Genomic DNA, 26,390 nt, shown 5'->3' with positions numbered 1-26,390 from the left:
TCCTCCCTGTCTCCTCATTCCTGGGATCACAGGCACATGCCGCCTGGTCTCTTATGCTTTTCAAAATTGTTTCTTTGTTTGCTTATGGTTTTTGAAGACAGGATTTTGGTGCAACTTGCTCTGTAGATCAGGCTAGCCTCAGGGGTCTTAAACTCACAGAGCTCTGCCTGCCTGCCTCTGCCTCCCAAGGGCTGGGATTAAAGCTGGGCACCACCCCTCTCAATGCCCTGCCCCGTATCATACATTCTTATCATGGCTTCTGGTGACTAATAGAAATGAGCTTCTTTGAAGGCCTTGATATGGGGCTGCTGGCCACGGAGCATGAAACCATCAGGTGGGGGTAGGGTATGTGTGGATACGAAGATACATACGTGTACTTATGCACATAGATGTAGGCCATGGTGTACATGCAGAAGTTGGAGGCCAGCTAGCAGGAGCCAGTTCTCTTACACCGTGGGGGTCGGGTCGAGGGGATGCAGCTCAGGCCTTTAGGCATATTGGCAGGCATTTTTGATTCACTGAGTCATCGCGCTGATCGTATTTATCTTTTGAGAGCCAGTCTCATGTAGCCAGGCCAACCTCTGACTTGCTCTATCGGATTCTGGTCCTCTCGCCTCCACCCACCCTCTGGTATTACAGGTGCGCACCACCTTGCCGGGTATGTGACACCGGGGTTGTGCTCTGCATCAAACTAGGGGGAGCAGCAGGGAGGGCTTTGCACATACCAGGCAGGTGCTCTCTCTAACCAAGTTACATCCCTAACCCCAAGGGGATGGATTTATGCAAGCCTAAATAACAAGCCAGCTCCAGTCTGGCCAGCAAGCACTGTGGGTCCTGAGGTACAAAACAAGCCAGGAGGTGCCCCTGGGGATCCAGATGACTCTCCCTGGGAGGGCAAGGCTCTACGGCCCTCCCACAGTAGCTTTCTGATCATCTGAGCCTGAACACTGTCCCTGCTGCCCCGGACCTGGAGTACCCCTCTCCTGTGCCCAGTCAGCATCCCTGTGGCAGGAAGCCCTCCTGGGCCTGAGAGAGAACATAGTGCCCTGAACTTCGCCTTGACCTCTCTTGGGCAGAATTCCTGCTGCGAGGCGTACCCTACACGTGAGCGAGTGTGTAGCATATCCCAGGCCTCTCTGGTACAAGGAGAACATGGGGATGGTTGGGTGCTTTGAAAATCTTGGCACACACTCACAAACATCTGTGCCAAAGCCTCAGAACAGAACAAGCCCCACCCTGTACACAGATCCTCTGGGATACTCTGCACTGGGGTCAAAGGTTCAGAGTTAGGGAACCTAAGGGGTGGGGATCCATTCAGACTGGGGATGAGAGAAGGTTCTAGAAAGGGTTGCAACACGGCCTGCAGCTTCAGAGGCAGAGCAGGATTTGGGCAGCAATGAGTGATGCTGTCCTTCGTCACAGGTGGAGGAGATGCTGGGTGACAGGCTTATTTGGGGAGTGGCAGGGGAGTGTGGGAAGTGCAGTTAGAAGGGCCAAGCTGGGACCTGACAAGGGAGGGCTGTGGGAGCAGCAAAATGACCAACCCTGATTTCACAATGGCAGCATCCAGGAAATCGGGAAGGCGGAGGGAGGCGAGGGCAGGGAGGAGGCTGGAGAAACCATTCCAGGACCTGGTCCCCAGAGAGGAGACACCATCCCAGGAGAAGGGCCCCTGAGGTTGGGGTTTGGGTACCGGGAGTAGATAGGAGGGGCTTGGCTATTGCGTGCAGGCTGGAGCAGGTCTGAGGAGGGTCAGAGAGTTTGGAGATCCCCTGGAACACTGGGTAAAGCTTGTTATTGCTGTGGATTGAGGAAAACCCAGATTGCAGAGACTCTTGACACCTTCAGAAACTGCAGGGGATGGCGCATGGCTGGGAAAAGAGAAGGTTTGGGGGGGGGGGCTGTGGGGAGGAGGGCTGTGGGGTGGAGGGTAAGATCCAACTGAAAGAAGACAAGTTAAGCCAAGTGTGGCCGGCTGAGCTGAAGTAAGAATTTGAAGAGACAGTTGGGCAGGCTATGGGCTGATGTGCAGTCACGGGAATCCCCGATAGAGTCCCCAGCACCTGTGAAGGAAAGCCAGGCCCTGGCCTTGCAGCTCTCTGACCCTGATCGCCGAGAGCTCAGGGCACAGCTCCCAGGAATCAGCTTTTCCCCATTCACTGCGTCAGCTCCAGGGACTGAACCTGAGTCGCCTGTGAGTTTCAGGGATTGAACCGGGTTGCCCATGGGCTCCAAGGATTGAACCTGAGTCACCGGTCTTGGTGGCAAGTGCCTTCACCCACAGAGTTGCTCGCTCACTCCACTTTTAGATGTCACAGTTACTTCTGCCCTCACAAGTGCCCTTCCCAGGTGGCATTTGTTCTTATCGCTGGTGGGTTGATTGGAGCTTTGTCTTTAGATTATTTTTTTAAGTTAGAGTTTTAAAATTCAGTATCTAAAACCCATTGATTGTAATTGATCAATACATCATATGCCTCTCTCTTCGCAGAGGGGAATAGGGTAAATTCAGATATAATTTGCATATAATAAAATCCCTCTTTTCCTCGTTTTTTCCTTCGGTGCTAGGGATGGAACTCTGGGTTGTGCCTGCCCTCCTACCTTGGAGTCACACCCCCAGTTCTAAAACCTCCCCCTTTTTAACTATGCACACGGGTCCCAGGGATTGAACTCAGGTCATCAGGCTTGGCAGCAAGTGCCTTTACCCACTGAGTCTTGACATACACACAATTATGTAGTCAGTATCACAGTCAGCATTGTCCCGTCACCCCACCGCCAGCCGCACCGCTGTGGGGAACTCTCCAGCGCTGCCTGTCTGAGAATGGCACCTTTTTCCTAAACACAGCATTGGTTCCGTGTCAGTTCTTGGCTTCCGTCCACTCCTCACTCACCCATGAAATACTTGTGAAAGAAACTCCAGCCCGTTGTCTCAGAGTTTCCGACGATCCGGACTTGGCCGATTGTGCCCGCCCCTCTGGGACTTGTTTAGAAAAGTCTCAAAGACTCTCATTTCCTCAAGCGACCTTTATTTTGGGATCTGTTCTCCTTTAAAAACTCACAGCACTGCCTGGAGTCAAGGCTGCAGGCGACTCTTACGGTCTCCTTTATCTTGGTGCGTCAGCAGATAGAGGAGCATCTGGGGAGTCTTGGTTCTTCCGGCCAGGGACACCCTGTTTATAAAGATAGCCTTGCACCTATGATCACTAAGCTAGAAACACAGATGTGTTTCTCGAAGAAAACGGCATGGCTGGAGGGACAGTTCAGAGCACTGGCTGCTCTTACAGAGGATCTGGGTTCAATTCCCAGCACCCACATGGTGGCTCACAGTCCTGAGGGACCTGATGCCACCTTCTGATCTCAGAGGGCACCTGGTACACACATGGTGCACACACATATGCAAACAAGATACTGTGCATACAAATACTAAACTAAATAAATTTCAAAAAAGTTTTTTCTAAGAGAGAGAGAGAGAGAGAGAAAAAAAAGCAGGTGTAGGTAATCCCATTTAATCCCAGCACTTGGGAGGCAGAGGCAGGCAGATATCTGAGAGTTCAAGGCCAGCCTGGTCTACAGAGAGAGTTCCAGAATAGCCTGAACTATTATGAAGAGAAACTGTCAAAAAACCAGAGAGAGAGAGAGAGAGAATATATGGGGGGGGCAGCTGTCAGTGTGAGGTGCGAGCAGAGAATACAGTGTCTGACCCAGAAGTGTCTAGAAAAGGCCCCTCTGCAAACACTGGCCTGGGACCCGTGCTGTCACCTGTTGAGGTCACCTGCATTTCTCTGCTCTCTGATCTAGTGGGTCTGCCCTTCCTGTTGACACTCCAGATGTGGCCTGCTCAGGATAACTTCAATAAAAGCACTTTAGCCCACTACGTTGTTTCCTTGCTGTGAGGAAACACTGTGGCCAAAAGGAGCTTGCCAGGGAAAGGGCTTATTTAGCTCGTAGAGCCCCAGTCACAGACCCTTGAGGAAGCCAGGGCAAGAACTCAGACAGGGGAGGGATCTGTAGGTAGGAGCAGAAGCAGAGGCCACAGGGGAGTTCTGGGGTCTAGGACCACCACAGCCAGCAGCCCTCTGACCTTAGCGTGGCCCCGTGGAACACTACCTACCCATTTTTGTCTTAGCTCCGCACCGACCTTCCGGTAGCAGAAGCTGGCGGTCTGTCCCGAGGGGAGCTGCTGTCCCCTTCTGTCACCGTTCTCATGGCCCTTCCTGCCTGTTAACCCTGTGGCCTGGAGACATTAGTCACCAGACAGCCAGGCTCAGCAAGTTCAAAAGCAGCTTCCCGGGTCTGTCCCAGGACCCCAGGCAGCGGGACATCCCAGGAGGAATCAGTTCTACCGCACAGAGAATTAGATTTGAGTGGCCTGGGCTTTCAGAAGTGCTTCTCATCCTTGCCTGGGATTGGAGTAAAATAAAAAAAAAAAAAATGCACCCCCTTGAGGCATCTGGGTTCTCCTGTGACTCAGTGCTTTCCCTGCCCCCCCCTCCACCCGCCCGCTCTGGTGGCCTGCAGCTGACTTCAGAGGCGCCTGCTCCCAGTGGAGGGCTGGGGGGCTGGGGGGAGCTAATTGGAACCTTTCAGCCCTGATGTGGAGCCATGTGGTGTCTGGCTCCCACTACTTGGGCCAGCAGCCACCTGCGCAGTGCTCCAGGGTCTGAGCCTGGGTACCGAGAAAGGGGATTCATAAGGCACGCACCCTTGTGCCCTCGGTCTCCACCGCATGGGGAAGGAAGGGAAAGTATGTCTCCCTGCAGTGGCCAGGGTGTGCCTGGGTGCCAGGGCCCCTGTGTCTTTGACTCCCCAGTCTCTCTAGGGGCTCTTGCAGCAAGAGGCTGGCTTATTGTTGCAACCTGTAAAGGGCTCTGTGTCAGGGCCCAGACAGCTTTGTTCTCCATCCCTTTTTTTTTTCTCCTAATGGGAAAGGGGGGGAGGGTGTGGGGAGCAGGGCTCTGATATAAACAGTTACCAAGGAGACTGAGTGTGTGTGTGTGTGTGTGGAAAGGTTCTCGCCTTCCCTCAGTCCATGGTGTGTGTGTGTGTGTATGGGGGGGTATTACCCCAGCCGCAGGGGATCATGGGAGGCTGCAGTCTCAGTCCCGAGTCCCGCTGGAGCTGCCAGATGTTGCAGAGTTCACAGGCTCATGGGGACAGAGGCAGGCAGAGGTGCCGAAGGATTCTGAGAGCACTTCTGGGGTGTCTGGTGGCACTTCCAGAGTCTCTGGGCCCAAGCAGCCTCCCCCATCACACTGAGGATGGACAGAGCTGAGCTCCCAGCCAGCAGCAGCAGAGCTCAGGGCGGGACCCTCCTTTTTCTTTAATCCCTCTTGGGGGCACCATGGGCTGTGCATACTCATCTCCGCCGGAAGAGCCCGTCCTGCGAAGGTCAGTTCAGCTGTGTGGGCAGCCCACGGGCTGGGATCGCATGGCTGCCACCCATCACCAAAGGGAGAGCAGCTCCCTGGGCTAGGGTCAGGCGGCCTGCTGTTAGTTGAGCCCCTGGGTGGGCGCTACCGGGACTGCTTCCTGGAGCTGGCTGGGAGTTGCTCCCAGGCAAGAAGGGCTGCCCAGGAGAGACATCGTGTGACTGTCCAGCACGGGGGTCCTTTGACTCCATTTGCCCAGAGGCTACTGCCTCTGCTGGATTCGAATGAGTGAGGGGCAAATGGACGGTCCTTCCTGTCCCCAGGGCCAAAGTAGAGCTAATTAAAGGACAAGGGTGGCTTCCGAAGTGTTCAGGTGTGGGTGGGTAGATGGCTCCTTAAGTCCTTGCTAAACAAGCCTGAGGATCGGTGTTCGATCCCCAGAACCTGTATTAAAAAGCTGGGCATCCAGGTAGGCTTGTAATCCCAGTGCCGGGAAGGCGCGAGGCAGGCAGGGCCCTGGGGCTGCGTGTCCAGCCAGCCTAGGCAGCGTGGTGAACTGTAGGCAGGTGAGAGAGACCTTGTCTGGACAAAGGTAGACAGCTCCCGAGAGACACCAGAGGTTGTCACAACCCTGTGCCTTCCATCACACACACACACACACACACACACACACACACACAATGTCATGGTCTCTTCTCCCAGGGTCAAGGGTGAATATCTCCAGGTAAAGCTGTCCAGTGTCCTCACCTTACCATGGCTAGAGCCGAGCCAGCCGGCCTGGAGTTTGGCCCTTTTCACCTTCCCCAGGACACTAGCCTCAGGCCCGGGCCCTTGGGAGCTGCTGGTCTGTCTCTTGAGAACAGAGCCCAGCCTTTCCTGTCTCTCTGGCTCTGGCCCTAGCACCTCTGTGGCCCTGTGCTGCCTTAGGTTGCTGGGCAATTTCAGATGAAACCACAGACTGGCCCAGTAGCCATTCATTTTCCAAGAAGACCTTTGTCCTCTTGAGTGTCACCCAAGTTCCAGGTGCCTGGCAAGACTCAGGAGATACTGCCCAGTCAAGTTCAGTGAGTAGCTAAGGCCTTCAGAGACTGAGGCTGGGATGCCCGTCACATGCCTGTGTGGTGACAGGGCCGAGGTTTGCAGCCAGCTAGCTCTGCCTCTGACGTGGCTCCTCTTCTGCTGTGATTCCCCTGGGCTCCAGCTCAGGGACAGGGCAGGCCCTTGGAAGACAGAGATAACATGGCACCTGGCATGGTGCCCTGCCCTGCCCTGCCCTGTGCGCTGGGGCTGGAGATAGGATTCCTATGGCTACAGCTGTCTTTTGAGAAACACCAGGAGCTGGCTTCTCAACCTGAGGCGGGAGGGAGTGGAAATGTCCCCAGAGGCTGCTGTCCACCTCTGCCTGCCAGATGGTGGGTGGGAGACCTGGGCCAGTCATGCGGGAGAGCCATGAATCGTGTGTGAGCGCCAGGCACCTCCCTTAAGTTGTTAGAGCTGTCCTCAGGGAGCAGCCTGAATCTATGGAGGGAAGCACAGCTTGGCTGTGTGCGCTGTGTAGTGATGGCCTTGATGTTAGAGGGGCAGGGAAAGGTTGCTCTGAAGAAGCTCAGATGTTGTATTGAAGGACAGTAGGGGTTGGTGGGAAAGTTGAGAGAAGGCCAGGTCAGGGGTCACTGAGTCTGTTTGTCCACTCATAAGGGTGTAGTGACTTGGCCAGAGAAGCAGGAGCTGGGTTTCCTTCTAGAACACCTTCTCTCTCTACTTGGGGCTTTCCACATTTTGTTTTCTGAAATAGTTTTCTCTGTAGCCCTGGCTGTCCTAGAATTCTCTGTAGACCAGGCTGGCTCCAAACTCGGGGATCTGCTTGCCTCTGCCTCCCAAGTGCTGGGATTCAAGGCCTGAGCCACCAGCACAGGAGGCTTCCTATTTGTAATTGTTCTTATTTTCTCGTGAGTTTGTATTTGTGTCTGTATGAGGATCCGTGTTCATGCTCACGCACGAGATGTACAGGTATATAGAGGACAGAGGTCACCTTCAGTGCTATAAACCTTACACAAGCCGGAGGGAGCACAGGATGTCAGCTTCTTGTGCTGCTGGGTGCAAACTCTCATCCTCATGATTGGGGATCAAGCCCTCTTAATTGCTGGGCTATCTCTGCACATGCACAGCCAGCCCCTCCCCCAACATACACCCTGGCACACCTCTCTCTCTCTCTCTCTCTCTCTCTCTCTCTCTCTCTCTCTCTCTCTCTCACACACACACACACACACACACACACACACACACACACACACACCCTGACTACACTTTTTGACAGAGAGTCTTCCATTGGCTCGCTGTCTCAGGCTGGAGCCATTGTGCTGTGTCTGCCTGAGAGAAAGGGGACAGGGGATGGAGAGGGAGGAAGAGCCAGACACTGGGAAGGAGAACTTGGGCAAATAATCAGGCCAGACCCCAGCTGTCCTGACCCCAGCTGTCGGCCTGACCCCTGCTGTCGGCCTGACCCCAGCTGTCCTGACTCCAGCTGTCCTGACCCCAGCTGTCAGCCTGACCCCTGCTGTCATCCTGACCCCAGCTGTCCTGACCCCAGCTGTCGGCCTGACCCCTGCTGTCGGCCTGACCCCAGCTGTCATCCTGACCCCAGCTGTCGGCCTGATCCCTGCTGTCATCCTGACCCCAGCTGTCCTGACCCCAGCTGTCGGCCTGACCCCTGCTGTCATCCTGACCCCAGCTGTCGGCCTGACCCCAGCTGTCGGCCTGACCCCAGCTGTCATCCTGACCCCAGCTGTTGGCCTGACCCCTGCTGTCGTCCTGACTCCAGCTATCCTGACCCCAGCTGTCGGTCTGACCCTAGCTGTCCTGACTCCAGCTGTCCTGACCCCAGCTGTCGGTCTGACACCAGCTGTCCTGACCCCAGCTGTCCTGAGCCCAGATGTCCTGACCCCAGCTTTCGGCCTGACCCCAGCTGTCCTGACCCCTGCTGTCCTGGCCCCAGCTGTCCTGACCCCTGCTGTCCTGAGGCTCACTGATGATTCAAGGCACACGAAGGACTTGATTTATACCACTCCCAGCGGTTGGCTTCACCACTAGGGCCCAGCACAGGTGGACTGTCACCTGACAAACCACCGCAGGCAGCATACCCTGTCACATCCATCCTGCAATAGCCGCATCTGTCCCCATCAAACTTTCTTGTTTTTCAGGGCCCCACCCGTCAAAGAGAGCAGCTTCGTGGAAAAGATGAAGAAAACGGTGAGACTCCTTTTTCCGCTGTTAGTAGAGCTGTGGTGGGTACCAAGGGGGCCCAGGGAGGGCCCGGCTTCCTGACAGGAGGCTGAGGGCTACTGGAACTGAGCATGTCGGGATGCTGAGGGCACGGGCTCTGCTCTTGCTTTTCTTGGATAAACGGAAATGTAAGAACACTCGCTCCCTTATTATCACAGTTTACAGTTTTGAGTCTATTCCCCAGAACCCACGTAAGGAGCCAGAGCCGGTGGCACAAGCCGGTGATCACAGTGCTGGGGCTCCCTGGGGCTCCCTGGTCAGGCTGTGCTTGCTGACCAGGGAGCCACAACGCAGTGGTGGACCTGAGGGATGGGCCCAGTGTAGTCCTCGGGCTCACATACACACACACACACACACACACACACACACACACACACACACGGAGTTGGTATATTGGAAGCCAGGTATGGCGATATGTACCCGTAAGCCCAGCACTGAGAAGACTGACGCAGGGAAATCAAAAGTTGAGGCCAGCCTGGGCTCCCGTAGCAATACCCTACCTAAAACTTGAAAGGAGGAGGAGATAGCTCGGTGATTAAGAGCACTCACGGCTCTTGCACAGGGAGCTCATTCAGTTCCCAGCATTCGCTTGGTGGCTCACAGCCATCTGTATGGAGTTCCGGCTCTAGGGGATCAGATACCTCTGCCTCCAATGTCTCCCTAAGTATACATGATGCCCACATACATACACATAATATATAATATTGAATAGTATATATATATATGTGTGTGTGTGTATGTCTATATATATTTGAATAGTAAGGTTATATGTAGTAGCTTCTATGGAAATGCATGTTTTAAGATCTGTTAATTTGTGGGGACAGGTGGTTCGAGACAGCATGTCTGTGTAGCCCTAGCTATTCTGGCAGTCGCTCTATAGACCAGGATGGCCTTGAACTCAGTGCCTCTGCCTCCTGAGTGCCGGGATTAAAGGCGTGCGCCGCCACTGGCTGGCTTCATTTTATGATTTTTAGTTATGTCTTTGGAGGAGGGTTGCGCACAGGAATGCAGGTGTCCACTGTGGCCACTGGAGCTGCAGTCACAGGTGCTTGCGAGCACCCAGCAGGGGTGCAGGGGACTACACTGGGGTCCTCAACTACCGAAGCTGAGCTATCGTCTAGCCTCTATCTCACTGCGTTGTGTTATGACAGGAGACTTGAGCTCCTGCAGATTTTGGTATCTTGTGAATGGGAGTCATGGACCCCCACAGATAGGATCACATCCACTGTCGAATGGAGGGAGCTACCCAGGCTTTCCCAAACACCTTATGTGTTGTTTGTTTGTTTAAGATTTATTTTATATATGTGAGTACACTGTCACTGTCTTTGGACACCCCAGAAGGGGGCATCAGATCCCATAACGGATGGTTGTGAGCCACCATGTGGTGGCTGGGACTTGACCTCAGGACCTCTGGAAGAGCAGTCGGTGCTCTTAAAGGCTGAGCCGCCTCTCCAGGCCTCACCTTCCCTTCTCATACTCAGCATTAGGCTGTGGTTCTCCTTGGGTCAGAGTATGATCTTGAGGCATGAGTGTGAGTTCCTTTGACTCCAGTTGGAGTTTTTCAGGTGACGTCTGTCCTCTTCCACCACAGCATCTGTGACAGCCAGGAGAGAGAGGACCCCCTCCGCGGGTTCCACTTGCCAGGCCTGCCCTGTGTCCCCCTGGCCCCCTTGCTGACCCCGTGTGTCTGCCTTTTCCCTCAGGGAAGGAACATTATCGTATTCTATGGGTCCCAGACGGGAACCGCTGAGGAGTTTGCCAACCGGCTGTCCAAGGATGCCCACCGCTATGGGATGCGGGGCATGTCCGCAGACCCTGAAGAATATGACCTGGTGAGTGTACCCCACCCTGCTGCTCAAGTGTGAGGGACCCCGGGGATGCCTCTTCCCTGGCTATGGAAGGTGTCGGATGAGGTCATCTCAAGGAGCGCTAAGCCTGTCACTGCCCATCTGAAGAGACATCCCTGTAGGCGCCCCTTGTCTCTGAGCCTTCCTCCCCTGAATGCCACTCCACACTCCTGCCACTCGTCCATCTCCAGACTTCGTTTTAAACTGATGGGAGCTGCATGAAGGGTTTGCCTTCCACCTGCCGCTCTGTTCCTTGGTGGTGACCTCAGACCGCAGTGGTGACACACCCCTGTCTCTCTAGGCCGACCTGAGCAGCTTGCCTGAGATCGACAAGTCCCTGGTGGTCTTCTGCATGGCCACATACGGAGAAGGCGACCCCACCGACAACGCACAGGACTTCTATGACTGGCTGCAGGAGACTGACGTGGACCTCACTGGGGTCAAGTTTGCTGTGAGTCTCCACAGAACCCTGTGGGCACATGCTGGCCTGTGGTAGCCCCACCCCACCCCAGAACCCTAGCATTCTCCTGTGCAGACCGGCCCCCTCTGTTCCCTCCACCACTTGACAGGGCAGGTGGCTTCCAGCAGGGGGCCTGAGCCTTGCTCTGGACAAGCCTCACCTGGAATGTCCCCTCACCTAGAGTGTCTCCTCCCACGCTCCCAGCTGATCCCCGGGAACATTGGTTACTGGATGAAAGGCCAGAACAGTGTAATTTAACTAAGCAAGGAGGACTGGAGCCTCCAGCCAAGCTGAGTTTGAACCATGAGACTGGTTGTGAACGGAGCTACCTCCAGGCTGCAGGTCTCCTGACATTCTTCTCAGGGCCCTAGAGCCAGACCGCCAGTGCAGGCAGGGCACAGCGCACCCAGGACATCAGATCCCAGCAGATGGGCTGAAGACCTGGCCTCAGCGCCTGCCCTGCTGTCCACACAGGTGTTTGGTCTTGGGAATAAGACCTATGAGCACTTCAACGCCATGGGCAAGTATGTGGACCAGCGGCTGGAGCAGCTGGGCGCCCAGCGCATCTTTGAGTTGGGCCTTGGCGATGATGATGGGAAGTAAGTGCCACACCCCAGTTGTGTGGGCCAGCCTCTTACCCCTGGCAGGGGTGCGTGCGGGCAGGCCGATGGCTAGCCTGGCTAAGCCTCTCCTCTCCCTCTCCAGCTTGGAAGAGGATTTCATCACGTGGCGGGAGCAGTTCTGGCCAGCTGTATGCGAGTTCTTCGGGGTGGAAGCCACTGGGGAGGAGTCAAGGTAAGCGGAAGGCCACAGCTGGGGCCTGGCTGGGTGGCCCTGGGGACACAGGGAGGTGTGGGGCTGGCAGGAGCTCAGGCATAGGACCGGGGAGACCCTTGTTACAGGGGAAGGGGCTCCCTGAAGATGAGCGGGGGTGAGGTGGGGTCTCCCTTACGGTCCTGTGGCATCGCCAGGACACTGGCTTTCCTCCCACCCGTGCTTCACGGTCAGCTAGTGCTCGGGGGTCGACCCCAGCCCTTATCTATGTCTGCTTCCTACTGTCACATGTCTTCCGTCCATGTCCCCTCTAGCTCGGGCCCTTCCTCTCCCTGGCTCACCCTGAAGCTTCCCTCCTCCCAGCCCTGACCACAGTCTTGGTTTCTGTCCATTCCCAGCATCCGCCAGTATGAGCTCGTGGTCCACGAAGACATAGACACAGCCAAGGTGTACACGGGCGAGATGGGCCGTCTGAAGAGCTACGAGAACCAGAAACCGTGAGTGGAGGGGGAGCCTGGGGCCCACAGCGCAGGGAGACGTGTGCCCTCCAGAGCAGTGTGACTGACACCACCGATCGTGTCCACTCTGAAAGGGCACAAGTCGTCCAAAGGACAGGTGCTAGTCCCCATGCAGGCCCTAGCAGCCAAGCCCTGGCTAGTTAAACTTGGGAAAAAAGTCCCGTTCGTCCCTTAGAATCCACTGCCACTGGGCACGTAGCTCAGCTGGACGAGTGCTTCCGTAACACACACGAGGCCCCGGGTTCCATCCCCAGGGCTGTATAAACTGGGCGTGGGAGCACACGCTGCAGGCTCAGCCCACAGCAGGGGAGGGAAGACTGAAAGTCCACAGCTCTCCTCAGCTGCATAGCGGGTTGCAGGGCAAGCCTGCGATACAATGACAAAAGTCTAAGTCACGCCGCTCGCGCTGACCCAGAGTCACCCTGGAGCCCTCTCTAGTCACACAGTCAAGCCAGTCTGGTCCTGTTGGGCCAGACCCCGCCACCTGTCACTCCTAGTCACACTGTGGTCCCTGAATGTGAGTGTGCAAATGGCATGCAGTGATCTCAGGACCTAGGTGGCTTCACTGCACCCTCCCCCGGCCCCCCAAAGGCAGAGTGCAGGGGGCCTCAAGTTTCTTTCTTTTTTTTTTTTTTGGTTTTTTGAGTCAGGGTTTCTCTGTGTAGCCCTGGCTGTCCTGGAACTCACTCTGTAGACCAGGCTGGCCTCAAACTCAGAAATCCGCCTGCCTCTGCCTCCCAAGTGCTGGGATTACAGGCGTGCGCCACCACGCCCAGCAGGCCTCAAGTTTCTTAGGGGCCAGCCTGCCCTGTCTGTGTCCCTTTGCTTCACCCATCTCATTGCACTGTGGGGCGGGGACGGCCCGTGCCGTATTCAGTGTGGCTCCTTCATGTCGCTGGAGGCTCAGCGGCCTCCCCACCAGTTCTTGCTCTCAGTGAAGATATAAGCTGGTCCCAAGCAGATCACTGGCCTCCTCTCTTCCCATCAGCCCCTTCGATGCCAAGAATCCATTCCTGGCCGCTGTCACCACCAACCGGAAGCTGAACCAGGGCACTGAGCGGCATCTGATGCACCTGGAGCTGGACATCTCAGACTCCAAGATCAGGTACCTGCCGCCTCCCGTCCCCCGCGGCGAGCCCGTCCCCCCCTCCAGTCATCTGCCTGCTTCCTCCTGAGCCTTGCACTTCCGCCTAGGTACGAGTCTGGAGATCACGTGGCTGTGTACCCAGCCAACGACTCAACCCTGGTCAACCAGATTGGGGAGATCCTGGGGGCTGACCTGGATGTCGTCATGTCTCTGAACAATCTCGACGGTAAGTCAGCATTGAGGGCCTCGTCTAGGCCTGAAAGTCGAGCCTTCTGGTGCTAAAGGCCCGTGCTCCAAGACTCCATCTCTGGGTAGAGGTCTGGCTTGCTCTCCATCCCCTGCCATAGTTATCGAGGGCACCTGTGGCCAGGAGGCAGAACCGGCCTGCTTCCCATGTAGCTAGGAAAGCCACCCGTCACCACACCCTCCTGGACGAGGGCTGCTAAACCAAGTCTTGTGTCTTAGGCCTGGGGTCCACAGCTACCTCAGTAGCTCAGTGGCTGTGGGCTGCTGGCTCCCTGCTTCGGGGCCTCCATAGCGCCCACTAGCGGGAGTCCTTCATAGTGCACAGATGCTGAAACCCAGGGCCTTCCACTGTGGGCACAGGCATCTAGCACCCACCCAAGTCCTGCCTCTGCCCTCAGGGACTTCCAGTCAGAACACCGGAGCCAGGAACTGGTTTCTGTTCAAGCTAGCCACTCCCCTTCACACACACACACACACACACACACACACACACACACACACACGCTGTGCTTCCTCTGAGACCTGGCAGCCTGTTATGGGCACTTCCTGCCTGGCCTGCAGTTCAAGGCTAGCAAGCTTGGGCCTTGTCACAGAGCCAGGGAGGCTAATGCGAGCAGGCTGGGGTGCAGCAGCGTCTAAGGGGGGAGTCTCCAACTCCACCCTACTTCTGTCCTGCTGCAGAGGAGTCAAACAAGAAGCATCCGTTCCCCTGCCCCACCACCTACCGCACGGCCCTCACCTACTACCTGGACATCACTAACCCGCCGCGCACCAACGTGCTCTATGAGCTGGCTCAGTACGCCTCAGAGCCCTCGGAGCAGGAGCACCTGCACAAGATGGCGTCATCCTCGGGCGAGGGCAAGGTGGGCCGGCACCCTCTGCCTCTGCATCCCGCCCACCACACACACACAGCCCGCCCACAGGCTGCCCATACCTCCCCGCTGTGTCTTCCCAGGAGCTGTACCTGAGCTGGGTGGTGGAGGCCCGGAGGCACATCCTAGCCATTCTCCAAGACTACCCATCGCTGCGCCCACCCATCGACCACCTGTGTGAGCTCCTACCACGGCTGCAGGCCCGCTACTACTCCATCGCCTCCTCCTCTAAGGTGAAGGGCACCAGCTCTACCAGGGAGGGCAGCGGAAGCTGGATGCCCGCCGAAGGAGGGCCTGGGGGGGCGGTTGAAGCCCGGCTCACACCTGTCCTCCCTCCAGGTCCACCCCAACTCTGTGCACATCTGCGCCGTGGCTGTGGAGTACGAAGCGAAGTCTGGACGGGTGAACAAGGGGGTGGCCACCAGCTGGCTGCGGGCCAAGGAGCCGGCAGGCGAGAACGGCCGCCGGGCCCTGGTGCCCATGTTCGTTCGCAAGTCTCAGTTCCGCCTGCCTTTCAAGTCTACCACGCCCGTTATCATGGTGGGCCCGGGCACTGGCGTCGCCCCGTTCATGGGCTTCATCCAGGAGCGAGCCTGGCTCCGAGAGCAAGGTAAGCCGTGGGGGGCTCTGGGTTTGTGACCAGCCAGGGCCAGGCCCGAGCTCCCCTTCACCATAGCCGCACCCCTGCGCAGGCAAGGAGGTTGGGGAGACGCTGCTCTACTATGGCTGCCGGCGCTCGGACGAGGACTATCTGTATCGGGAAGAGCTGGCGCGCTTCCACAAGGACGGTGCGCTCACGCAGCTTAATGTGGCCTTTTCCCGGGAGCAGGCCCACAAGGTGAGGCGGGCAGCCGCGCTGGCGGCCTGGGCTGCCCCAGGAAGGCGGTGCGGTGGGGTCCCGTGGGGCCCCGACCCTGCTCACAGCCGCCCCTCCCCCAGGTCTATGTCCAACACCTGCTGAAGAGGGACAAAGAACACCTGTGGAAGTTGATCCACGAAGGCGGCGCCCACATCTATGTCTGCGGGTGAGGAAAGGGACTGGGGATGCTGAGTACCCACCCGCGGGGTAGCCCCGCCCGCAGGCGGCTCCACCCACAAAGCTCCACCACACCTTCTTGTCCCCTCTTCTCCATCTAGGGATGCTCGAAATATGGCCAAAGATGTGCAGAACACATTCTACGACATCGTGGCCGAGTTCGGGCCCATGGAGCACAGCCAGGCCGTGGACTACGTCAAGAAGTTGATGACCAAGGGCCGCTACTCTCTGGACGTGTGGAGCTAGGAGCCGCCGCCTGCCCACCCCTGCTCCCTGTAATCACTTCCTTAACTTCCTTCTGCCGACCTCGACCTCTGGGGCTTCTGCCTGGCCTGGACACAGGGAGGCCCGGGGACGGACTCCTCCTGGCCTGGGTGATGCCTTCCTGGGCCCCCAGGCAGGGCCTGGTCCGCTGGACTGGGTAGCCCAGCCCAAGGACGAGAGGGCCCGGGCCCAGCTCTGGGTGATGGGTGCCTTAGGTCCTCAGCAGCTGTACAGAAGGGGCTGTCCTCTCCACTGAGCTGGGGTGCAGCCCCAACATGTGATTTTGAATGAGTGTAAATAATTTTAAATAACCTGGCCCTTGGAATAAAGTTGTTTTCTGTATTTGCCTGGTGTTGCTTGAGTTTATATGGGGTCAGTCTTGGGATCTGCCTCACTTGGACCTTCCCCCTTCCCAGACCAGGAGCCACGAGCCAGGGCCTTTTGGGAGCGCAAGCCTCGCCTCCCTTGGGAGAACACATCCACAATCCATCAGCCATCTCCATGCCTCTCTTTCTTTATTGAGGCCCAGAGCCCAAATCCTGCAAGCTGGGCTCCAGGCCCAGGCCTTCCTCAGGGCCCACAGAGCCCACGAAGCCCAGGGGGCACAGAAGGGAACCCCCTACACACACGGGGTGCCCCAACCTGCCACCCCACCTGGCACCCAGGTCAGAAGCCCCTTTGGGGCTGGCATCAGAGCTAGCTCAATCCTTCTTGCTCCTGTGCTGCTGGCTGTGGAACTTCTGATGCACCACTCGGAGGGTGGTGAAGAAATTGCCGAGGAAGAGGAGGAGGAAGGGGAGGCCGCACATGAGCACCTGCGGGGAGGAGGGGTAGGGAAGGCCAAGGTCAGGATGGTCGAGGGCTAGGTGGGGTCTCCCATGCACCCTCCCAGAGCCTGGGCTCACCTGCCACTCCTTGCACTCAGGGTCCCGGGCCAAGTTAAACAATGTCAGGGCATTAAAAAGCTGCCAGAACTGGAAAGGAGGAGGAGTCTGTTCAGTAAGCGCAGTGCTCAGCGGCCTCGGAGCCAGAGGCGAAGACACCCAAGGGGTGGATGAGGAGACCCCGTGGGACTTACATGTCCGAAGAAGAGGAACGGAAGCAGGAAGGTGAGGCCTCTCCACATCCAAGACTGAAAGCCCTCTGTAGGAGTAGAAAACCCGCCCAGGTAGTGGCCAGGCCGGAAGGATCAGATACCTTCCTCAGGATAGCCCCGTCCCCCATTTCCCCAGGGCGGCAGAGCAGGCAGCCGACTCACCCACAGTGAGATCCATGGTGTGGCGTTCGCCCAGGGCTCGCAGGCGGTACAGGCACCCGCTCTGATAGTAATACTGCAGAAACTGCACGAAGCCTAGGCGATGCGGCGGGGCGAGCATGTTAGAGCCGCTCTAGGCCACGGGTCCTCTGTCCCCTTGTCCCCTCCCTACCAAGGGAACTCACTCTGGTACATGGAGAAAGACAGGAACTGGTTCCGGAACTTCTGGTACATGAGTCCATCTGGCCTAAATTTAGGGGAGGAATCAGAGTAAGGGAGGCGTAGGAGCCGGGGTCTTCCGCCTCACCCCATTTCCCTGCCAGCTGAGGTCTTGGTCACTCACCAGGTTAGCATGACTCCTGACAGGAATGTGGACACATAATGATGGAAAACCCACCAGCCTTTGATCCTGTAAGAGGGCATCAGTTACTCCTGCGAGAACGGATCCCCTAGATAGCACACGTGTGGCACCGCCCGCCCCACTGCGCATGCGCACCTGGAACCATTATTGATGAGGATGCTCTCCCGGATGGTCAGCGTGCAGTAATACCAGACAAGCAGGAAGTTGAAGGCAGCGTCTGTCACCCTGGGGAGCGGGGTACAGAGAACTGATACCAGAGCCTTATCCCTGAGACTGTACTGTCCCCACCCAGACCGAGACCCTCACCTGGAGTTGAGCAGGAAGCGGCAGGTGAAGGAGATGACGATGAGGATGATGGTGAGGTAGAGCTTGAATTTCTCATACTCGTCTTTATAAGCGAACCTGGTCGGGACAGGGATGCGCATTCATGGGTAGGCCGCCTGGGGAGTGGGCAGGTCCCTTCTTCCCCGTGCCTGGAGGTCACAGACCAGCCTGGAGAAGTTGACCCAGAAACCAAGGCCACACCAAGCAAAGTCAGGGTGGAGGAGGGTGGAGGACCCTGGGTGAGACCCGACCCTTGCAAGGACCTCCACATACTTAGCCTGCTTGCTCAAAAGTGTCACGTTGACATTCCCCAGAACCAGACTCAGGTACAACCTAAGGAACAGAAAGCGGCCTCGGTGACAGAGAGAAGGCACAGTTCAGAGCTTGCTGTGTTCCCCATGGCCTTGGTGTACTGCTCTAAACTTTAGGGGGTACCACATGATACCCCGACACATCTCTGCCTGCCTGCCCCTGAACCGTACCATCGGGGTAAACAGTGACTCTAAGCCTATGGTGTTTGGCCTGGAACCTCCCCGTGTTGGCACCTTGAGAGCCCTGGCTGTCTGCCGTGATCTTACAGAGGCATGCTCAGTCCGTGGTCCTCCTTTTAGATGACTCTAGTTTGTGTCAAGTTGACTCAATCTAGTCACCCCTTGTCAGCTTAACAGTCTACACTATTTATCTTTCCTTTCTTACTCATCCCCAAGATCACGTGTTAAGAAATATCACGAAATAAAACACATGACCAAACTTGGAATTGACAGACTTTACAAACAAAAAAACCAAACCAAACCAAACCAAAATAAAAAAAAGCCAGGCGGTGGTGGCTCACGCCTGTAATCCCAACACTCTGGGAGGCAGAGGCAGGAGGATTTCTGAGTTCAAGGCCAGCCTGATCTACAGAGTGAGTTCCAGGACAGCCAGGGCTACACAGAGAAACCCTGTCTCAAAAAAAACAAATGAAAAAAAAAAAAAAAAAAAAACAAAAACAAAACAAGACAGACTTTACAAACTCAAACACTTTAAAAGTTCAGTCTCTAAACAATTACAAAGTCCTGCAGGGTGGGGATTGTGGCCCACAACTTTAATCCCAGTACTCAGGGTTAGGGTTGGGCTTAGGGAGACAGAGGAACCAAGAGATTTCTGAGTTTGAGGCCAGCCTGGTCTACAGAGAGAGTTTCAGAACTTCAAGAGCTACACAGAGAAACCCTGCCTCAAAAGAACAAAAGAAAAAAAAATTACAAAATTCCTTTTAAAACTTAAGTCTCTGTAAAACTTCAAAATTTCTTTCAAAGTCTCTCTACCATGTGAGCCTATAAAATCAGAGGAAAGAACCAAAACAGTAAAAATTGGAACAAAACCAGACCAAATTCTAGCTGTGTAACTAACTCGGTGTCCAGTGTTTAGGACTTGTTTTCCTGAGCTCCACGGAAGGGCCTGGGTTATGACTCTGGTTCCACCGTCTTCAGCCCCTATACACAGTCTCCTCTGAGCAGGTCAGCTCCACTGCGTGGGCCTGTCCTTGGTGATCAAGGACATTTCCAAAATGCTGGGGTCTCCTGAGCAGCTGGGCAGCACTTTCACCAATAGCCTCTCCCAGGCTCTCTTTAGGATGCCAAGCCTCAACTTCTCTCCATGACCCCTCCAATCCTGAGGTCAACACTGAAACTGCACCTTTGCCCAGAGGCTCTACTGGCCTCTCATAGTACCAAACCTCCAGCATCCTTTATGCCTTCAAAACCAGTACCACCTGGGAAGCTCTTAGACATAACCCAAGTTTATCTGCCAGCACGAGGTACAATATTGGCCACCCCTGGAACACAGACTCTAAAGAGACACTTCTCCAAAGATTCCACCTCAATAATGAATAATGCTAGGTTCTTCTTGTTTATTTTTGTTTTGCTTTTCAAGACAAGGTTTTTCTGTATAGTCGCAGCTGTCTTGGAACTCACTCTGTAGACTGGCCTTGAACTCAGATCCACCTGCCCCTGCCTCCCGAGTGCCAGGACAAAATGTGTGAGCCACCACCACCCGGGTTCTGGTTTCGTCTTTAATCACTGCTAATTCTTCAGCCCCAGCTAACCAGAACCATAGACCCTTAAATCTAAATGGCCAATGTTCACAATAGAATGTCTAAACTTCCCAAGCCAGGCCTCCATCACCTGTACTGCTCTTCAATGTTATCTTCCAAGTTCCCACAGGACAAGGCCTTTGGGCTCTCAGCAGATACAGACTTCTCTAGCCCAGAGTTCCGAAGTCCTTCTAATTCTCCCCCAAACAACACGCTCAGGACTGCCACAGCAACACCTTCCTATCCGGGTACCAATTTCTGCCTCAGTCAGGGTTACTACTGCTGCGATGAAACACCATGACCAGATATAACTCGAGGAAGAAATGGATTATTTGGCTTACATTTCCTGAACCACAGTCCACTGAGGGAAGCTGAGGCAGGAACCTGAGACTGCATGGGGACCTGGAGGCCGGGCGACACAGGGGCCCTGGAGGCGGGGCTGATGCAGGAGCCATGGAGGGTGCTGCCTACCAGCTTGGTCCTTGTGGCTGGCTCAGCCTGCTTTGTATAGAACCCAGGACCGCCAGCCCAGCAATGGCACCACCCACAATGTGCCCTCCTCCAATCACTAATTAACAGGCTTGCCTGCAGCCTGGACTTGCGGAGGCATTTCCTCAGTTGAGGCTCCTCCTCAGATGACACTAGCTTTCATCAAGTTGACTGTAAAAACTAGCCAGGACACAAACTCACTTCCCCACCCAGACAAGGCCCCGCCACCCAGGGCAGCAATCACGTTTTGCAAGCACTCTAAGGCCGAGTCAGCGACACCCCCAGCCCTTGGCTTAGTTTTGGTTTTTATTTTATTTTTATATGTATGGGGGTTTTGCTTGCGAGTATGTATGTGTGCCTGGTGCCCATGGAAGCCGGAAGGTGTCAGATCCCCTGGAAATGAAGTTACAGACTTGTAAACTACCACGTAAATGCTGGGAATAGAACCCTGGTCCCTTGGGGGAGCAGTTAGTGCTCTTAACCATTAAGCCATCTCTCCAGCCTCTTTGGGTTTTTAGGTGGTGGTGGTGGTGTTTTGGTTTGGTTTGGTTTTTTGGATTTGGTTTTTTTCGAGACAGGGTTTCTCTGTGTAGCCCTGGGTGTCCTGGAACTCACTCTGTAGACCAGGGTTAGCCTTGAATTCAGAAATCCGCCTGCCTCTGCCTCCCAGAGTGCTGGGATTACAGGCGTGCTCGGCCGCGGCCTGGCTTTGTTTTGTCTTTTTTGAGGAAGCATCTTACTATATAGCCTTGGCTGGCCTGAAACACGCTATGCTGACCAGGCTAACTTTGAACTCACTCTGTAGTCAAAGAGGACCTTGGACTCTCTAGCCTCCTGCCTAACTTTCCAGGGTGTTAGGGCAAGCAGGCGCGAGCTAGCTCATTCTTTACCTCTGAAGATGACTCAGGCTACACGGGGAGCTGTGTATAACCTCAGTGCAGGCTTAGATGCCCATTACTGAGGTCCCAATTACCTGAACTTCCCTTGAAGTTCCCACTACCATGAGCTGTTGGACGGTGGGGCCATCCATACGGCCCCCTTTACTGACTAGATGGCTGAGAGGCAGGCGTGGGCGTCACCTCCCTGGAGCCAGAAGGAGGGACTCACCCGTTCTTCTTAGGCAGATATGCCTCCATGTCGAAGAAGAGGCCCTGACGCTCTTTCATCTGGTTTTCCAGCTCCTGCGCAGCCTCCATGGACTCGGACGGCAGCGAGGGTCTGCATCTGGGAGCAGGGCAGGAGTCAGGCAGGGCAGGTGGGAGAGCCCAAGTCCTGCAGGAACCCCTGTGGGAACCCTTTGGGACAGAGAAAAGGAACGCAGCCCAGGGCAGAAGGGTAGGCGAGCCACACCAGGGGAAGCCCAGTGGCACTCCCCGCTGCCAACGCCCCCGCCCCCCAGCGAGCCGTCACCCCCACCCTTACTTTTTCAGCACCAAGGCCAGCTCCTGGAGCCGCTTCTTCTGGCGTGTGATGGAGTTTGTACAGTTGTCCTGGAGTTTGGTCAGCTCCTCGAGCTTGAGGCGGTACAGGCGATGTGTTTCCTAGCAGGAGGAGAAGGCGCCGGCTTGACTGGGGCGCTGCCTGGGCAAGGAACCCGCTCTCCCAGAGGCAGAACTTTCTGTGCTTGCCCAGGGACCTCCCAGAGATTTGCTCTGCTCTGAGGCAAGCCAGGAGCTGGGCTTCTTCTTCCTGTCAACTCAAACCCTCTGTGGTACGTGTCCTCAACAAGGTCGGCATCCCCACTCTAAGTGTGCTCTCGAGTCCAGTGGTTCTCAACCTTCCTAACACTGCGACCCTTTAATACAGTTCCTCATGTTGTGGTGACCCCACAACCCCATAACCACAAAACTGTTCTCATTGTTATTTCCTATCTGTAATTTTGCTACTTCGACCACCCCTGTGAAAAGGTCATCCAATCCCCCCCACGGGGTCATGTCCCACAGGTTGAGAACTGCTCCTCTCAAAGGGACTTCCTGAACCCACCCCTTACCTTCTCAGATCCTCCTAGCTACCCAGCCTGAAAGAATGGACAACAGGGACATCCCTGATGCCGTCGTTTCCTCTCAGGTTAAAGGTCATCAGGCTTCCCGCCCTAAACCCAGTCCCTCCCATCCACTCCCCTACGGCAAGCACCTTTGGCCCAAAGTTTCCCCAAGCACTTTGCCCTGGTGGGTGAACCTTGCAAGTTGCAACCTAAAGACAGGGCAAGGGGCAGTGTGGGGAAATCAAGGCAGGGGCCTGAGGTCATCATGGTGATGGCCTAACTGGGAGACATGGAGCTGTCTAGGCCTCTAGGGAAAGTTCTAGTGCCAGCAGGCTGGGGAGACCTGGACACATGAGGCTGGGCCACAGTCCAGTAGAGGCAAAGGTCTAACCTAGTCTCCAATTGGTCTGGCTCCACTATTTAGGTCTGTTTCTCCTGCCAAAACGGGCTGCCACATCCTCCTCAGACTCTAGCATGTGCCACCTCTGCCCAGTGACACCTTCCAGGAAGCATGGGCTTCCTTCTCTCTGGTATGGAGACAGAGTGGCCACAAACAGCCCCATCCTGGGATGGGAGGTTTTCCAATGGTCGCTCTACCAATCCAGGAGGTCCTGGTACAGTCTGCCCCGCCCACCTCTCCCTACAAGAAAGAACCACATGTACTGGGTCAAGCAAGCCTCCTCTTGTCCCTAGGTGGGCGCTGTCCCTCCGTCTCAGATGGCTGAGGTCGTCCAACCAAGCCTGAATCTTACTTAAACTTGTTCCCCTGCGGCATTCAGCACAGAGTTAGCCTAGGGCGGGGAAGGCGGTGTACGGCTGCACGTTTGCGGGGTGACTGATCCGAAAGGCTGGGCCCGGCTGGGTTCTGCCTCGGGTGACTGCTCTCTAGGAAGGGGACGGGGTCCCAGAACGGGTAGCGGTGCAGAGGGAGGGGCAACGGAGGAGACCTGACTAGTTTTCAAGGCCTTTGCACAAAGTCTAGATATCCCGGTACAGAGGAATCCCGCCCAGGCACGGCGGGGACGCGCGGGCAATCGGGGCTGCCGTCAGACATTTAAGAAGAAAAGTGGGAGAAAGCCTCGACCCTTAACCCCCTCCGAGATACCTAATGTGTGCCCTAGTGGTGCCCGACCCTTGTCCCCGAGACAGAGACGTGGCTCGGGGCTTGGATGGCCGTAGGGACGCTCACCTGGATCCCTTGGAAGTCCTGCTGCAGATCCTCCCAGTTGCGCAGGCAGTCGCCCAGAGGGTCCGGGGGCGGGGACTGCATGTCTTTGTCCACGCCACGGGCCGCGGGGAGCCGCGAGTGGGGAGGACGGAGCTGCAACCCCGGCCGGCCGGAGGAGCCTCCGCCACCGCCCCCGTCCGCTTCCGGGCTCGCGCCGCCGCGACTGCCAACGGGAAAAGGCCCGGCGTAATCTGCGCGCGAGCCCCGCCCCTAGGAGCAGCCAATCGGAGCCAGGGATGAGAGCTGGGCGGGGACACGGGCCCGCAGGGCGTCTCCTCGAACTGAGACCAGACCTGGGCGTCCAGCGTTTTCACCGGCAGAGTCGGCTTCCTCGGGCCACTCACGAACCAAGGCGACACGTGCTTCTAACACTTTGATATTTTTAGATCGATACCCTGCGGGATCTGGAATCCCCGTCTCTGACTCCCCGCGTGCAGAGATAAGAAGTGTGAGCCACCTCAAACACTTCACACACTTTTGTCCTTGAGAAGCTGCGCCTCTCTAGGGACAGCCCCCGTCTCTCAGCTTTTACAGATACTCCTTTCCTGGCCCTGAGTTCTCCGAACTTTCCTCCGTCCTTAGCTTTTAGGCTGCCTCTCCTAAAATACAAAACTTCCCACCCGTGTCTCTTCTGAAGCCGCCCCAGTGCGGCTCGAGTTACTGAGTCGGTTCTCAGCTTGCCCACCATGCAGGAAGCTCGGAGTGCGATTTTCATTCACGCACCACATAATAAACCAGATGCAGAGGCGCGTGCCAGTGATCCTAGCATGTGGAAGGTGCGGGCAGACGGATCAGAAGTTCCTGCTCATCCTCATCAAGGACACTCACTTACCCTACCACCCAGATCACTCTGTGGAAAGTTCTAGGCGGCGGTGGTAGCTGGGGCTATTTTCTAAGTGATACCCTATATTCTCCATTCAGTCCGCTTGTAAGCACCATCACCCGGAGTCGTTCTGAGTCTGAGGAAGTGCTTTTGGACACTTCCCTTTGGGACTTGTAGAATTTGAGCCCATGGGGTGGCTCAGCAGAGAAGAGCTCCGCAGCTAAGCCTGGTGACCTCAGTGTGATCCCAGGATCCACACTGTGGAAACAGAGAATCAATTTCAGCAACTTGTTCTCTGACCTCCGCGCAGGTACCACAGCACGCCTAAACATATAAAATAAAGCTGGAGCGGAAGCTCTGCAGTTAAGAGCCCGGGCTGCTCTCACAGAGGACCTGGGTTCACTGCCCAGATCTACAAGGTGGTTCACAACCATCTGTAACTCCAGTCCCAGGTGATCCAACACCCATTTCCTTCACTGGCACCAGGTCCACGTATGTGATGCACAGACGCATGCAGGCAAACCAGAAGTGCAGGCAAGGTACAATGCAAAATGTTAAATACGGTGTCATAAAAAACATAGAAGGTTTTGTGGAATTTGGGGATGTGGCTCAGCTGGCGGAACGCCAACATGCAGGAAGGCCTGGGTCTGCTTCCTAATCCCACAGACTTGGTGTGGCGGTGCAGGCCTGTATTCCTAGCAATTGGAAGGAAGAGACAAGAGAATCAGAAGTCCAACGTCAACCTCAGCTACATAGGGACTTCCAGGCTATCCTGGGCTACATGAGACTGTGTCTCAAAAGAAAAGGAAAAAATGGACATAGAATTTCTAGAAACTTGGGAGTGTGTGATGGGAGGCCTAGAGTGTCCCCTTCTCAGTGAGCTGGGACAGAGTCTGTACACAGGGACCCAGAGGCAGTGCTCAGAGCCCTGACTCTGTCGAGATGGCAAAGACCCCCATTTTGGGATCTCTGAAGACTGGAGCATTCCTAAGGCTGGGTGGGAGGACCTACACCCTGAGATAGACACCGTGACAGGTGGTCGCAGCACAAAGCATGGCTGGATGAACACACACACACATACACACACACACACCCCGGGATAGACATCGTGACAGGTGGTCGCAGCACAAAGCATGGCTGGATGAACACACATACACACCCCTTGGGATAGACATCGTGACAGGTGGTCGCAGCACAAAGCATGGCTGGATGGGCATCACAAGCATTGCTGAACACACACACACACACACATACCAGAGCAGAAGCCATCAGAGTTCCACAGCTGCGCCAGAAGGAGCCAGGAGGAGAAGGGTTCTGCTCTGCTGCCTGGACCAGGGCCTAAGGAGGCCAGTCAGAGCAGAGCACATGGCATCCCAGCACTCAGGTAAGAGGTGAGGAAACAGCAGGGCTAAGGGTGGCCAGGGGGATAATAAGGTGGAGATTATACCTTATTATATAAAGGCTCAGTGGTTTAAAGCAGAGCACTGGCCGCTTTTCCAGAGGATCCAGGTTTGGTTCCCAGCAAAACATACATGCAGAAATCTGCATACATAAAACAAGTAAATCTAAAATGAACTCTAAAGGTGTTCGAAATGGATTAGAAGAATGCCGGGCTAGGTGTGCGGTTCAGTTGGCGGAGCGCCTGATGAGTGTGCCGGGAGCCCTGGCTCCACCCCCAGCACCCAATAAACCAAAGCAGTGGTGCACACTGCAGTCTTAGCCCTGGAGAGCTGGGGGCAGAAGGGTGTGAATTTAAGGTCCTCTTCAGGGGCTGGGGATTTCACTCAGTGCTAGAGTGCTTGTCTAGCAAGTGCAAGGCCCTGGGTTTGGTCTTCAGCTTTGAAAAGAAAAAAAGAAAAAAGAAGGCCCTCTTCAGCCTCACAGAGTATGAGGCATCCCAGTCTATATGAAACCTTGTCTCAAAACATAAAAGGCTAAGCATGTAGCTCAATGTTAAAGGCAGAGCTCACCTAACACGGGTAAGGCTCTAAGGCCATGTGCAAGGCTCTGTGCTTGTCAACCTGTGGATACAGACTCCTTTAGGGGTCAAATGACACCATCACAGAGGTTGCCTGACACCATCAGAAAACACAGACATTTACA

At 55.6% G+C, this 26,390-nt stretch overlaps 2 protein-coding genes across 3 annotated transcripts in view; one reads left to right on the top strand and one right to left on the bottom strand.

Annotated features, from left to right (window-relative positions):
* LOC127672858 (NADPH--cytochrome P450 reductase) overlaps positions 1-16,094 on the top strand; it is a 43,879-nt gene extending 27,785 nt beyond the window's left edge. For both annotated transcript variants that reach the window (XM_052168259.1, XM_052168257.1), the window contains exons 3-16: positions 8,567-8,615; positions 10,352-10,480; positions 10,797-10,946; positions 11,430-11,554; positions 11,661-11,750; positions 12,128-12,226; positions 13,236-13,356; positions 13,446-13,560; positions 14,262-14,443; positions 14,536-14,685; positions 14,792-15,062; positions 15,145-15,290; positions 15,392-15,477; positions 15,590-16,094. In XM_052168259.1, the coding sequence (XP_052024219.1) occupies positions 8,567-8,615; positions 10,352-10,480; positions 10,797-10,946; positions 11,430-11,554; positions 11,661-11,750; positions 12,128-12,226; positions 13,236-13,356; positions 13,446-13,560; positions 14,262-14,443; positions 14,536-14,685; positions 14,792-15,062; positions 15,145-15,290; positions 15,392-15,477; positions 15,590-15,734 (1,858 nt within the window). In that variant the 3' untranslated portion in view covers positions 15,735-16,094. The remainder of the gene's footprint in view (positions 1-8,566; positions 8,616-10,351; positions 10,481-10,796; positions 10,947-11,429; positions 11,555-11,660; positions 11,751-12,127; positions 12,227-13,235; positions 13,357-13,445; positions 13,561-14,261; positions 14,444-14,535; positions 14,686-14,791; positions 15,063-15,144; positions 15,291-15,391; positions 15,478-15,589) is intronic.
* A 158-nt stretch (positions 16,095-16,252) lies between these two features.
* On the bottom strand, positions 16,253-23,637 carry Tmem120a (transmembrane protein 120A). Its single transcript, XM_052168520.1, has 12 exons — positions 23,426-23,637; positions 21,675-21,793; positions 21,360-21,476; positions 17,966-18,025; positions 17,675-17,770; positions 17,504-17,593; positions 17,351-17,416; positions 17,193-17,254; positions 17,011-17,103; positions 16,831-16,895; positions 16,658-16,726; positions 16,253-16,567 (listed from the first exon to the last, which is right to left on the bottom strand). The coding sequence occupies exons 1-12, from the start codon at positions 23,504-23,506 to the stop codon at positions 16,454-16,456; spliced, it is 1,032 nt and encodes a 343-aa protein (XP_052024480.1). The 5' UTR covers positions 23,507-23,637; the 3' UTR covers positions 16,253-16,453.
* Between the last annotated feature and the right edge of the window lie 2,753 nt (positions 23,638-26,390).

This window comes from Apodemus sylvaticus, chromosome 22, assembly GCF_947179515.1.
Source record: "Apodemus sylvaticus chromosome 22, mApoSyl1.1, whole genome shotgun sequence".
In the NCBI taxonomy this organism is placed as follows: Eukaryota; Metazoa; Chordata; class Mammalia; order Rodentia; family Muridae; genus Apodemus; species Apodemus sylvaticus.
This window is presented reverse-complemented; position numbering and strand designations above follow the sequence as displayed.